Here is a 14,888-nt window from a genome sequence, read left to right as displayed (position 1 = left end):
AAGGGACCTCAGGAGGTCATCCAGTCCAGCCCCCTGCTCAAAGCAGGACCAATCCCCAGACAGATTTTTTGCCCCAAATCCCAAATGGTCCGCTCAAGGATTGAACTCACAAGCCTGGATTTAGCAGGCCAATGCTCAAACCACTCTCCCTTTAAACAAGAGGATTGATGCAAGGATACAATGAAAGCTATGAGCAAGGGTATAAGCATACAGAGAATTCATAAAAGATTGGAATTCATAAGTTCACATAAACAGATTCCCAAACTGTCATGCAAAGCAATCAGCCTTCATTGTCCACTTCTGCCCGATTACGTAGTAAAATGCTGTCTGCTCTTTCTCTTAGTTATTCATTTTCCCCATATCCATTATTTTATAATAACCTAGATATTTTTTCAGTGCAAGGATAGATAATGTACTTAAAAGAGAGTAGACATTTTACATCTGACTTTTTTTCATGTATGCAATGTTGTAGCCATGTTGGTCCCAGGATATTAAACAAGGTGCGTGAGAGAATCTTTTATTGGACCAACTTCTGTTGGTGAGACACAAGCTTTTGAACTTAAACGGAGCTCGTCTTCAGGGCTGGGAAATGTACTCTAGAGTACATCATAGCTAAATACAAGGTGGAACAGAGCTAAACAAATTGTTCCACCTTGTATTTAGCTGTGATACTCCTGAGTACATTTCCAGCCCTGAAAGAGTTTTGTGTAGCTTGGAAGCTTGTTTCTCTCACCAACAGAAATTGGTCCAATAAAAGATATTACCTCACCTACCATCTCTTTTTTTTTTTTAAAGACTTGAGATTGTTTCCAGGGTGTAGGATAGCATTTTTACCAAATTTAAACATATTACTGCATCATTTGTCAGGTAAAGTACTTTTAGGAGAAGAAGAAGGCTTGGAGGATGACCCTGAAACACGGTCAGAAGTCAGCACTGCAACTTTTGCAGGTAGGACTGCATTCTTTTTAACACGGAGTTTTTGGTGTAATTTCTGCATTTCTGTAAGCTGTTCAGCAAGTCCACCTTGAATAGTAAATAAGTCTGTGTCCATAAAGTATGATTGACTAAAAATAGAATAGCCCAAGGCTATATACAGTTATATTTTACCATCTCCTTTACCTTTACCATTTTTCCTTTGTTTGTTTACGAAGTGTGGAGATTGTTAAAAGTCTTATTCAACTGTGATTATGGAATTTGCGTAGTTGAGGATTAAAGGGGAAACAGCATAAAATCTGTTTAATGCGGCATCATGTATTTAAAAGAATCATTATTTAAAAACTTAATTTAAAGGGATAAAAATGAATTTAAAATCTAGAAAGAGTTGAATGTAGTTTTAAGTACTACACCTGTTCCTGGGTAGTCCTGCCAATCTTTCTCTTTACAATTATATTTTCCCATTTTAAAAAAATGTTTCTACTCATTACTGCTCTGTTGAAAGACCTAAAAACAGGGGAGAAAGACTGCCTATACACAATGTGCTGTCAAATGCACTAAGTAAACAAATTTAAATCTATAGATTTTTTTTTCCTGATCTTTCTGTCAAAGTAATCTTGGTGTTTCTTGTGACAGTAAGTGAATAAACTTTCACAAAGTGTTTTCATTATCACAGATTGCCTTTAAAATATCTGCCTACCTTCTCATCTCCTTCATTCTAGTCGCTTGCAACTGTTTCTTGCTGTTATTTTAAAATGTTGTTTTTAAAGTGCTGTTAGCAATCATAGTAACAGAAGATGAACAAATAGTATTTTTTAAAGTAGAAGATGCATACTATTTAGAAACATAACTCCCTCAGATTCGTATCCAAATTTGCATACGCTTTCTTTATTGAATTTTAAAACCCTGCTTTTGGCATCTTAACCCATAATTAAAAAGGATGGTTCTTGGACTACAGTGTTCAAATCCAAAAGGACTAAATATGGGCCTTAAGGTGCTGGTTACAGCCTTTTTAGAAGAAGCAATGAAAAGTTAAAAAGGCTGTACTATAGCTAGCAATATTTTATTGCTTCATTCACTGCTCCCTTCAAAGCCTTTTCGCTTAATCCAGTTTTATATTAGAGATATAAAGCTGAATTTGATTTTTTTTTTTGTTGTTGTTATTAAATCTTTTTTCTCAAAGTGTATACAGATAATATTTTCTTGATGACTTTGGATCACTAATTGCTTTTTGTTTCAGCCTCCATGAAGAGTGAGATAACCAGTGAATTAGCTTCTTCATCAGGAGTATCAACAGCTGGATCAATAGTAAGTTCTGCAGCTGATCCCACAGGACATGACATCATCACTGAGCAGCCACGTTCACAACATGCTTTGCAATCAGACTCTGTAGACCTGACCAGTTGTGATTTGGCCAGCACAACTACTGAAGGGGAAGAGGATGACATGCTTAGTCGGAGCTCCAGCCAAATCAGCACTGTCCAGTCAGACCCCACTATGGACTTGAATGATGGCACGCAGGCTTCTTCACCAGTTAGTGATAGCTCTCAGACTACCACAGAAGGTCCAGATTCAGCTGTGACCCCTTCGGACAGTTCTGAAATTGTAAGTGTGCAACGGGCAGAGCGGGTATCCCAGTCTTCTACTGAGGGGCCCGACATATCTCAGAGCTCCTCCATGGAGGGCCCAGACTTGGACACATCTACTTATTCATCTTCTACTTTCCCGTTCTCAGCTAGTAACACTGAAAAGGTCAGCAGCTCATAGCTTTAACTGAGAGCTTGACCTCATTTTAACACTTTCACTGCGGCTTTAAAAAATGAATTGCTGTTTATAAAAATTAGTTTGAACACAAGGCTTTAAACTTGACCTCTGTGTATTAAACACACTATAAAATTACTCTTTTCACTGAAAGAATGAAAATATTAATGGGTTTTCATGAGTAATTTTCTAAATATTACATGTTTCATTTTAATGGCACGTTAGCCCTTAAAACTAACTAAATTGTAAACCTTCCATTTAAAAGAGCTAGTGAAAGTGTTAAAGGATGAACCTTCCCTTTGGAATAATAGATAAATAGCCTCAAGTCTGAGTGTTTCAACCTCATGCTTTCATGTTGCATATTCTGTGGCTTATTGCCTGTGCTTTTTCACTTGGAAATTGTTTTACTACCTCTTGTTATACTCTCTTGGAATGTCTGTTACATTGCATAACTTTATATGCACCACACATTGATGCTTTTTATGCTTGCTTCAAGCATTTATTCAGTAGTGTACTCTACAGATATTTCAATATGCCCATCTCTTTTTGGTGAAGATGTCATGTAGTTGAAAAAGAACAATTCAACAGAAACTAATGCTTTTGTTTGTTTTAAAAACTTTTTTTTAAGGGATTTGGTAAATGACAATCAAATGCAGATATGTAGCATATCAACCCTCAATTCAGACTTCCAAGTGTGTTGTCAGTGCTTGACCTAAAAACAGCTCTGTGAACTCATTGAAGATAAGTTGGGAAGAATAAATGTGACAGACAAGTACTCTTGCACAAAAGTGGGGTCAGATTGTGCAGAAGAGAAGTAGTAATATTTTCTCAAACTCTGACCAGCACTTAAATGCTCATGATGCAAAAATGAGCTGGTGTTCAGAGTAGATTGTACAGATCTTTGTAATAGGAATGACCATCTCCTTTCTTGCAAGCTCCCAATAGTGAAATAGCTAAGATCATTGATTTCTAAGTGGTCGTCGTCATCAGGCTTCAGAGTGAATGCTATATTCAGAAGAATTGGAGAGTTCCCATTTCCCTTAAAGCTGTTGCTTCAGGCTGTCTGCATGTTTGGGCTGATATCGCTGCATTGGTTTAGACTTGTTCAGATTATGACGGTTATCGTTGCAATCATGAAGTTTGGAGTCTTAAGCTTTTTTAAAGTCAAAAATATTAAGGCCAGAAAGGACTATTAAGATCATAGTCTGACCTCCTGCATCACACAGGCCATAGACTCTTACCCAATAATTTCTTCATCAAACCTCTACAGACACTCCCCGACTTACGCAAGCGTTCTGTTCTGGAATGCCTTGCATAAGTTAAATTTTGCATAAGTCGGGAATGTATACCCGACAATTATGTGCGCACAAAAAAAAAAAAGCTTACGGAACTTAACGGAGCTTTTTCCATAAGTGCGGATTTGCATAAGTCAGGTCTTGCATAACCCAGGGAGGGTCTGTAATTTCTGTTTGAGCTATAATATATCTTTTAGAAAGATATTCAGTCTTGATTTACAACTTCAAGCGATGATGAATGCAAGATATATCCATAAGTAATTAAAGTTTAAATCCTAAGGCCCAAGATTCCGCCTTCAAGGAAAAGTATCAATTTGGTAAGCTGCTGAGCCAGGTGATCACACGTATCCCCCTTTACAGATGCAGATATGCCAAATAGATACGTCCTTCACTGATAGTTTTTAACTCATACATATCTTTTATTTCCTCCTTTCAGTGTTTAGTATGTGCTAAGAGAGCATACTAAACCATTGCTCTGATGTCCTGGGATTGTGAACTCTGGAAACAAACAGTTTGGACAGTTAAGGTCCTACAGAGTTCTTTTCAACATGAGTTGTAATCTAAAATTGTCAAAGGCTTTCATATTTTCTTGGTACAGTAACTCCTCGCTTAATGTTGAAAAATGCTACTTTAAGTGAAATGATGTTAAGCAAATCCAGTTTCCCTGTAAGAATTAATGTAAATGGGGGATAGGGAGGGTAGGTTCCAGGGAAATTTCTTTTGCCAGACAAAAGACTATATTTTGTATGTGTACACACACATACATATATGTATGTACATATACACATATATATACACACACACACACACATATATATATATATATACACACACATATATATATTTATATATATATATACACACACACACACACACACACACACACACACACAGTACAAGTTTTAAACAATCAGTTTAATACTGTACACAGCAATGATGATTGTGACGCTTGGTTGAGGAGTGAAGTCAGGGGGTGGGATATTTCCCAGGGATAAATGATGCTAAATGATGAACTAGTGCTCGACTGAGCCCTCAAGGGTTAACACGTTAATGTAGCCTCACACTCTACAAGATAGCCCCATGGAAGGAGGGGAGACAGCATGGCAGAGAGAGCCAGAGAGAGACAGCCTGTGTGAGAGAGAGGCCACGTCTAGACTACGCGCCGTATCGGCATGTTAAAATCGATTGCTCGGGGATCGATATATCGCGTCTAATTTAGACGGGATATATCGATTCCTGAGCGCGCTTATATCGATTCCGGAACTCCACCAACCCCAATGGAGTTCTGGAATTGACATGGCAAGCCGCGGACATCGGTCCCGTGTGGCGAGGATGGGTGAGTAAATCGATTTTAGATATTCGACTTCAGCTACGTTATTCACGTAGCTGAAATTGCGTATCTCAAATCGATTTTACCTCGTAGTGTAGACCAGCCCAGAGATGAGTATTGCACCTTTTAAGTACCCTGACCCCACTCTAAGTACACTGCCTTTTTAAGTATCAGAGGGGTAGCTGTGTTGGTCTGAATCTGTAAAAAGCGACAGAGGCCTGTGCATCTTATAGACTAACAGACAAATTGGAGCATAAAGTTTCATGGGTGAATACCCACTTCGTCCGATGCATGCATTGGACGAAGTGGGTATTCACCCATGAAAGCTTATGCTCCAATTTGTCTGCCTTTTTAAGTAGATCAGCAAGTTGAAACAGCAGCTGCTGCCAGTAAGCTCCCTCCATCCTGAACCTTGTCAAGGAGCGGGGAGTGGAGAGGAGGGGGACACCCTGACATTAGCACCCTTCTTCTCCCGCCTCACAGCAAGCAGGAGGCTCCTGGGAGCAGCTCTAAGGCGGAGGATAGTAGCAGCAGACAGTGCAGGGGAGGGACAGCCTACTGCCTGGCAATTGGTAGCCTGCTGGGCTGCCACACAGGGAACTTAGGGGAGTGGGGAGTTGATGGGGGGCTGCCGGTCCACCCTGGTTCCAAGCCCCCCACCCACTAGCTCCAACTGTCTGCTCTTTCTACAAGCAGTGGACAAAGCAGGCAGCTACAACGTTATAAGGGAGCATTGTGCAACTTTAAACGAGCACATTCTCTAATTGATCAGCGAGGTACCAACAAAACTAACGTTAATCGGGACAACATTAAGTGAGGAGTTACGGTACCTGCTTTGGAAATCCAGTACATATATCTTCAATGAGGTTTAGTGATGCTTAATGCATATATAAAGTGCCTCTGAAAGGCATATTGTACTGTAAGTTGATAATTATCTAAACAATGAACTTGGAAATATCCAGAGATCACCTGGTATTTAGCAAACAGGTTAAGAATTAACCATTTAAGATGCAATCTCTCCTTAGGCCTGTTCATTCAGAACAGACTTTTATGATGGCATTGCAACAAGTGTAACTGAAGTTAGAATTTGTCCTGCTGGATCTTATTGCTGATTCCATTTGCTGTGGAAATCATGTTCAATCATCATGAAACCCTGCAATGCCATTTCTAGTCACTTTTTTTATTGTAAAACTATAGTGTAAAATACAAATACATTTTAAAAACCAGTGTTTGAAAAGGTTTTTATTTATCTGCCAAAACCTGAGTTTGGAATCTTCTTCTGCAACAGCTAACCAAAACACAGTTATCTAAAATTGTACTTCCTACATTGTCATAAGCTTTCCCTCGAAGTGCGGAACACTGAACTTTGCTTTTGGCAGGTAAGCAAAAGAGAAACTGCTTCACAAGTATTGTTTAAAAATATTTATTTTAAACACACATTAATGTAATGATTTGGCCTTTAAAAATATTTGAGTCTGTTTATTTTTAAGAAATCTATGGAAAATTTGATACAATGGCAATAATAAAGCAGAGTATTCGTGTATAAATCTAAATCTGTTATAGGTTTAGACAAGTAAGGAGAGAAGTTAAACTAAACATATACACAATAGGATTTTGAAATCCAAATAAGTGATGAAGTGACAATTCTGAAAGTGATCATATCTTATATAATCAGGTGAGCCAGGCTTGCCTATTTCATGTTAAATTGGTTATCTTTGGTCTGTGGGCTTTTTCTGCCTGTTGTCTTTGTTTATGGAGTTTCCTGCCATATGAAATCCAAAAACGTTATCTCTTCTTTTCTTAAAGATATATCATTTTAATTTGGTATTTGGTTACACATTTTAAATACTTTCAGACTTTTTTTTTTTTTTTTTTTTGAATTCATAGGCTGCTTTTTATTTGCGTTGTGTAGATGGTTGCTGTCATAAAAACCATGAGGGGTGTTTCTAGCTAGTTTGTTGTTGGGATGGGAGTTGAGGTGTCACTTCATCTTTCTGCATGCTTATATAATTTTTGTAAGTCTTGGATTTGCTGTAAGTTCTTACAGGTCCTTTTAATATTTTAAAGAGAACTATTAAATGATTATAAAGATTTTGTTCCATAATTATATAGCTGGATCTTAGACTTTTATAAATTAAAGACAAGAGACTGTCCATAGTCATTTCCTGACCAGTGCATGAGAGGAATGTTAAAGGTAACTGACTCAGTCATTATATTGTTTATGTATTTATTTTCATCTTATCGTCTAAGCAGCTAAAATTTCTTGACAGCTTAATTGGTGTCTTTCACTTTAATGATTTACTTGGCATTTTGCAGTCAGAAAATTAACAGTTACCTGCGGATAGTATAGCTGTGAAATGTTGTTTTGCTACCTTTTTGGCGGTGGTCTCTTTACATTAATTAAATAAGTGGCAGGTCCATAACATTAGTATCAGAGGTTGGTTTTTTTAAAAAAAAACAAACAAAAAACTCATTTCCATTAGACTTTGCATTAGAATGAAGGGATACTCTCATTTTATCTTGAAGAGGCCCAGCCCTATGTTTTGTGGTGCACAGTGGAATCACTGCTAGACGTCCATTACTCACATACTGCATCTGAGGTCATTGGAGGGTTTGGCAGCTGGACGGTTTAGGTCAAGCTGGGGCCTTAGAAGAGGGTGGCGGAAGTTGATAGCAGGTGGAATGGAGGATCAGTTTACCTCACATCAATGAGAGAGGCCCAAGCCATAGTACAGAAGCAGGCTCCAATCTAAGTCAGGTCTGTGAGCTATCAAGATCACAATTTTGCATCTTGGAAAAATGAGGAATCTGAGAAGTGTGGGGCCAGCACATAGCTCCACGCTTAAGCTAACATGCATCAGACTGACTTTGGTTTGTGAATTACTAACATTGCATGTTTGTGCTCTGACCTGTGCACTCAAAGTTAGTCTACTCTAAAAGTTCATTCCTTGTATATCTTAGGTTCTAGAGGGTACTGAAAGCCAGTATTCTGGAATGCAGATTGGACAGCTGCAAGATGAGGAAGATGAAGCTGCAAATGTTCTCCATGATGACTCCTCAGAGCCTTTCAGAAATTCTTCCCTTGGTATGTTGATAAATAGGAAAAATCAATTACAAAAATAGTAACATCTTTCATCTGATTTCCAGCAAGACTGATTATCTATTTTATGTCTACCAGAAACAAATATAACAACACTCTGATGAAAGTACACCTCTACCCCGATATAACGTGACCCAATATAACACAAATTTGGGTATAACGTGGTAAAGCAGCGCTCCGGGGGGATGGGGCTGCGCACTCCAGCAGATCAAACCAAGTTCAATATAATGCGGTTTCACCTATAATGCAGTAAGATTTTTTGGCTCCCAAGGACAGCGTTATATCGAGGTAGAGGTGTATTTTCGTTTCTTTAACAAATCATTTTACTTGTTAGTTTCTAGGCTACTTTTTTTAACTGTCTGGTAATAAACTTCAGTTAAAAGTGTGTGATCTACATTTAGCTTAATTTACATCTTAAATAATGTGCTATGTATTGTTTTTTTACTGAAGCCCTTCAGCAACCACACTTATTGAAAAACATGGGCCATAGCAGGCAGCCTTCTGACAGCAGTGTAGATAGATTCATGGCAAAAGAAGAAGCCGTAGAATCTGTTGATCATGAAAATAAGGTAAGACATTCTCACACTCAATGTGGGTTTTTAAGTTAGGTGTTTGTTAAATTTTCAAAACAAGCATACATGAAACAACTAATAGAATTCTGCTTTATACGCAGATAATTTGGTAATCTGTACCAATAGTAGGTATTGCTTTACAGTATATATCCCAGCTTAAAAAAAGTGCATTCCAGTCATCAACATTCTACTTGTAATTAAAACTTCCTACATCACATGAAATACACTATCTTGAAAACTTACATATACAGAAGACGGTACACTGTTAGGCAAACATAAATAGACAAGTCATGCAATTAAGGGTGTCAGAACTGCAGAGGGATAAAGAACAACTCCCCCTTGCTGTATGCGTGAAGAGTAGCAAAGGGACATGTAATGAATTTTTCATCTGCTGCTCAAATATCATTGAACTGACCACCACCTGTGGTGAACAAATACAGCAAAGAACTTCTAAGGAGTTCAAGTTGAATGCAATGAGTTTTATATGGGAAAAAACCATTTTTTTAAAATCCCCAACACTGAAAATGTATGCCAGATTCTCTATCATACAGTTTAAGCTAATAAAACAAATTTTGCAACTTCCAGAAGGATGTTACTCTTGAGCTGGGTTTCCATATTATGTTTCCAGAGAGCATAACTTTGTAGCCGAAGAAGCCTCATGGACAGTCTTTTTTGTCAGTCAGCAAGTCTAGATAAATAGCAAGTCTAGATAAATAACAATCTACTAGAACTGTCATATTATAGTGTTTATGGTGAAATTAGAACAATTATAGTGCTGGTGGTGGCATCTTTGCAAAAATATTTGGTTTTAGGGCATTCTCACAGAAGATGTATTTAATGTGCCTCTGATTTATTACCAGGGATCCTAGTTTTTCATGATTAAAAAAACCAAAATTCTCAGATTAACCCTCCCCCTGCCCCCATAAAATCTGTGTTTTTCCACATTTAAAATAAAATGCTGAACTTCAATGTCCATAGCCACAATATAAATAGGTGTCATTTGAACACAATGTTTAATTGATATATTCACAATTTTTAAGCTGGCAGACCAAGCCCGGGCCATTTTCCCTATTATGTTACTATATATCATTCTATTTTTTCAAAAAATATAAAAACTAAAGATGCTCTGTAAAAATGCAAATTGTGTGTTTTTTTCCTATGGCAAATAGATTTCTAGGATCCTTGTTTATTACTTAGTGTTTCTAAATTGTGTTCCCTCTTATGATTTTTTTTATTTAAATTTAATCTTAAAAATAATACGTAAGACCTGTGATTTGCTTTTTGTAACAGCCTTCCAGAATAAAGGGAGATATAGGTCACTACACAGATGGAAATTCTGCTCCTCTGGTTCACTGTGTTCGTCTCCTGTCTGCTGCTTTTCTGCTTACTGGGGAGAAAGGTGGTAAGTTGCTGTCAAAAACAATGATGGCTTATTGTCTGCCTCAATATACAAAACAAAGTGTGATCACTTTATCTAGTTGTGTGGTAGCTCTTCATTAACTGAGTGTATCATTTTTTCATGACAGGACCTTAAATATGACAGCAGCTTGTAAAGAGCTTTAAAAGGATTTGTAGCCTATTTTGTAATTGCTGAACCTAGTTTTGACCTGCTTTTCCTGATGAAATTATTATATTACTGTAAACTTGCTGGTCAAATATGAAGTTATTAAAAAAAAAAGTATTTTAAAGGATGTTTTAAATGGTAAAATAACCAGATAACTTATTATTTAGCTCCTTAAGACATCAATTCTCTAAATCTAATCTGTGGGGAGCTGAGAGGTCACCTGATGTTGCCAGCAGCTCCTCCATTTTACCAGTGATTTACATGAATGTCTTGGTTTTGTATAGCATAGTTAAGCCTGGGATACCGTTAAAAGCAGCTAGAAACAAGGAGGTGGAGTTTGCTTAGACTCCTGCTGCATATGTGGAGGAAATGGGTTTTTCTGTCTTGTATCGGAGCCATCAGCAGGAGTGGAACTGTCTATCAGTGAAGTCACCAGCAGGAAGGAGGGAAGGATTACTTACAAGATCAAAGCCACTAGCCAGGCAGTGTGTCTATAGGAGCAAATGGAGAAGAGTCTAAGTGGTTCAGTAGCATATCCTGCACAGAAGAGAGCCAGGAAGCAAATTCAGGGTGAAAGAAGGACCAGACAGCCTGAGGAGTGTTAGGGGACCAGACAGTGGGGGGAAAAGATAGCTTGTTCAGGGGAACAGGGAGATGGACAACTGTTAGTTCCCTTTGCCTACTGTCTGTAAGGTGCTAAAAGGAACAGTATGTGTCTTTTGAAAAGGACCAGATACTGTATTTTACAGCTAAAAATACAAATACTTGAAACTTTCCATTTAAGCAATTGCTGCTCTTGTCACAGGGAAGCTGTGTGACAGCATGGGAGGGGAATCTCTCAAGATGCGGTCCACATCATATGATGCTTGTAAAAACCTCATCTTAAAGGGATACAACTTAAATAGAACGCTCTTTTCTCTGAACATTCTTTGTCAATGAATGTTACATAAAAATACTCAACTTTATAATAATTGAAATATGAGATTTTCCTTTCCCCCCCCTTCCCACTTTTCTCTATTTTGGATACTTATGTGGTCCCCCATTACCATATAACATCTGAGTGTCTCAGAAACCCTTTTTAGCGTCTCCACAGCCTTTTGAGGTAAGCAAGTACTATTATTTCCATGTACAGATGAGAAACTTAGGTCATGCAGGGAACTGAAGAGAGGTCTCTTAAGTCCCAGGGTAGCATCCCAACCTTAGTCTGTCCTTCCTTCATATGTGCAGTTGACAGCGTTTTGTGTATAATTAGCTTGTCTGTTTTCTCTGTGTGGATCTTCCATGCTGCAGTGGAGGGGAGAAACATTTTTAAAAACACTGAATGTAATTTCTGCAAAAATTGAAGTGGGGACTTAGGCAGGTGTAATACATGAAATTAATTTTAACTTCATTTTTAAACCAGATTAGGTTTTAAGCTGACATTGCCCATTTAAGGGATTGTCATTTTTCTTTTAGCAAATACAAATATTTCTGTTTTGAAACATGTCTTTGGTTCAAATTCTAGATAACATCTTGTTGCATACCAACCTGTTTATATAATAATACCTAACTCTTCCAGTACTTTTCATCAGTTGTTCTCTGGGTTTGTCCAGTGTGTGATAAGTCAGAGTGTAAATCTGTGGTGCTATAGCCTGTTGCATGCTCACTAGCCATGTGGATCCTGCTACCATGCAGTAAAGTGCCATAGTGCACTCTGCTGCAGTAGGTCAAAGAACATAAGGAATTTTTAGGTGTATGGAGTCTCTGTCTAGCCCAGTGACTATTTATCCAAAGTGGAACAGTCGTTGAAGGAGAGAGTGACACTCTAGTCCAGTGGTTAGAGGACTCCCTGGGGAAGTGAGAGACCTTGGTCCAGTCCGCTTACTCCAGTCACTCTTTTGTTATTTATGCAGAGTGGAACAGCTTTAATAGGAGAGACAGAGGGAGCTCGACATCAGAATATCCCATGGTTAGAGCAGGGGTTCTCACAACAAATTTTTTGGTGACCTCAGAGTGTGGCCATCAACTCTTGCTGGTGGCTGCTATGACACTTTTTTTCCCCTGAAACACTTAACTTTAGGAAAGACAAATATGCACATATACATGTCCAGATCATATTTATGTAGAAGGTTGTTTTTTTTGCAGATTCAGTAATAAAAATAATGGACAGTTGTTGTTGTATCTATTCTTTAGTGGACCTAAACAGAAGAGAAACACAAATAAGGTGCTTTGCATGTTCTTGTCTTTTGTTGTTGTTTCTTTTGCCTTTTTGGTTTTGTGTTTTTTTTTAGATTTGCTAGCTGGTAAGCCTGCTTCTGTGAACAATGTTTGTTGATATCACTTTTCACAGCAGCATACTTCACAGCAGTGAAAAATGATATTAATAAACATAGATATATCACTTTTCACAGCAGACTTACTCAGGCCTGGCATGCCATGAGACAAATTAAGCCTTGGTCGAATGTGTAGGGAGACAGCGGGGATCAAGGGTGATGGGGTGGATGGGTGAGGGACACGGGGATGGAGCCCGCCGGGCCCTGCCGCTGAGGGATGGAGCCCGTGGCCAGAACCTACCACCACACAGCCAGTGCCCATGTCCAGAGCCCGCTGCTGAATGGCTGGAGCCTGCCTCCCGCCACCCCAGCGCTGAAGCCTTGAGCTAGGTGGGGAACTCACACCAGCTGCCTGCTCCTCTGGCATTTGTGCTTCCAGAGGGGTGATGACCCAACCCCTCTGGGCAGCCCCAGAGAGAGGCAGTGCTTAGCTCTCCTCCCAATCACTACTCAGGATGCTGTGGCCTCAAGAGAAGCCCTTGGTGGCCACATTTGAGAAACTCTGGGTTAGAGCACTGGTTCTGAAAGGTGTGGGAGACCCTGGTTCAAATGCTTTTTCCCCTCTTTGCCTGAGGAGAGACTTAAGCCTGGGTCTCCCACATCCCATGATATAGTCACGGGAGTCACAGAATCGGTGACTTCCAAAGACCTTGGTGACTTCAGCCCTGGTGGCTGGAAGCTGCAGGGTCCAGCAGCCTTTCGCAGTGGCAGGGAGCTGTGAGGTATCCCGCCACCTAAGGCAGTGGTGCCCCCATGCTCCCAGCTGCCATGGGCAGGCAGGGTACCCCGCAGTTCCCTGGCGGTGGCATGGGGGACCCCAGCAGCTCCCCGGCTGCCAGTGGTGGAATGGGGGACCCCTGCAGCTCCCTGGCCACTGGCGGCTGCTGCTGGCCACCATGGGGGATAGGGGAACCCTTCAGCTACCAGCTGCAAGTGGTGTTGGTGTCAGAGCCTGGAGCTCCCAGCCACCTGGCATCTGCCCAGCCCCTTCCCATTTTATCATAGATATTTTTAGTAAAAGTCAGGGACAGGTCATGGGCTTCCATGGATTTTTCTTTATTGCCGGTGACCTGTCCGTGACTTTTAGTAAATGGTATCTGTGATAAAATCTTAGCCTTATTAATAATCACTAGTGCCACTCTGTTCTCTGTCGGAACTTAAACCAATACCCCAACATTATATGAGGGATGTTTTTAGAGGTGCCCACTTTCAGATGAGATGTAACACACAATTACTGATTATATGTGGATAGTAAAACCTCTGTAGCACTTCTGCAAGGGTAGGAGAGTTTCTCAACCTTACTGTCCCACTCACATTCCAATTTGGGTAAATAATTTCCTCCCAGTGGAAATTCTCCTTACAGTTTCAGTTGGATGTGGCTGTGTTAGACCTGAGTGACTGACTTGTTTTTCCTCATTCTTGAGCTCTTGTCAGCTTGACCTTGAAATGTAAGAATACTAACAAAGGCAAAAGGAATCTTTCCTCACTCACATTTGCTTACTATTATTACTGTTTACATTACCATAGCACTTAGGAGCCCTAGTCATGGTCCAGGGACTTCACTGTGTTGGGTGCTGCACTAACGCAGAACAAAATGGCAGTCCCTGCCCCAATGAGCTTACAGACTAAATATATGACACGGGATACCAGATAGATACAGACAGACATGGAAGTACCAGGAAAAGTTGAGATAAAACTTGTCAGCATGGCATGTAGTGGTCCCTGTGCACAAGTGGTTCCTGGTAACAAACCTAACCGTTGTCAAGTTTTTTGTAGACATCCCGGGAAAGGAGAGTTTTGAGGTGGGTAATGAGCATCTGCAAAGCTACCTCATAGAAAGCAACTCCCAATGTGTGTAGAGCAGCATGGGAGAAAGAGCAGAAGTGATTGTTTGAAAATTTAACAGGTGAACAGTACAGGCTGGCATCATGAGCTGATTGAAAGTGAGCATCGACAGCAAGTGAGAGATGATAGGTAGTGTGTATATTGATAGTAGAAGGCCTTGAAAGTGAATTAAAACA

The 14,888-nt window shown here is 39.6% G+C and overlaps 1 protein-coding gene across 5 annotated transcripts in view; it reads left to right on the top strand.

Moving 5' to 3' along the window:
• Positions 1–14,888, top strand: part of HTT (huntingtin) — a 213,582-nt gene that overhangs the window by 44,777 nt on the left and 153,917 nt on the right. For 4 of the 5 annotated variants that reach the window (XM_075066616.1, XM_075066618.1, XM_075066617.1 and 1 more), the window contains 5 exons: positions 868–948; positions 2,174–2,538; positions 8,281–8,404; positions 8,870–8,988; positions 10,282–10,393. In XM_075066616.1, coding sequence (XP_074922717.1) covers positions 868–948; positions 2,174–2,538; positions 8,281–8,404; positions 8,870–8,988; positions 10,282–10,393 — 801 coding nt within the window. Of the gene's footprint in view, positions 1–867; positions 949–2,173; positions 2,539–2,565; positions 2,686–8,280; positions 8,405–8,869; positions 8,989–10,281; positions 10,394–14,888 lie in introns of those variants that run through there. The other variant, XM_075066620.1, reaches the window with a different exon arrangement.

The sequence above is a fragment of the Chelonoidis abingdonii genome, chromosome 5 (genome assembly GCF_003597395.2).
Source record: "Chelonoidis abingdonii isolate Lonesome George chromosome 5, CheloAbing_2.0, whole genome shotgun sequence".
Classification (NCBI taxonomy): Eukaryota; Metazoa; Chordata; order Testudines; family Testudinidae; genus Chelonoidis; species Chelonoidis abingdonii.
Note: the sequence above shows the minus strand (reverse complement) of the source record. Positions and strands in the feature narration are given on the sequence as shown.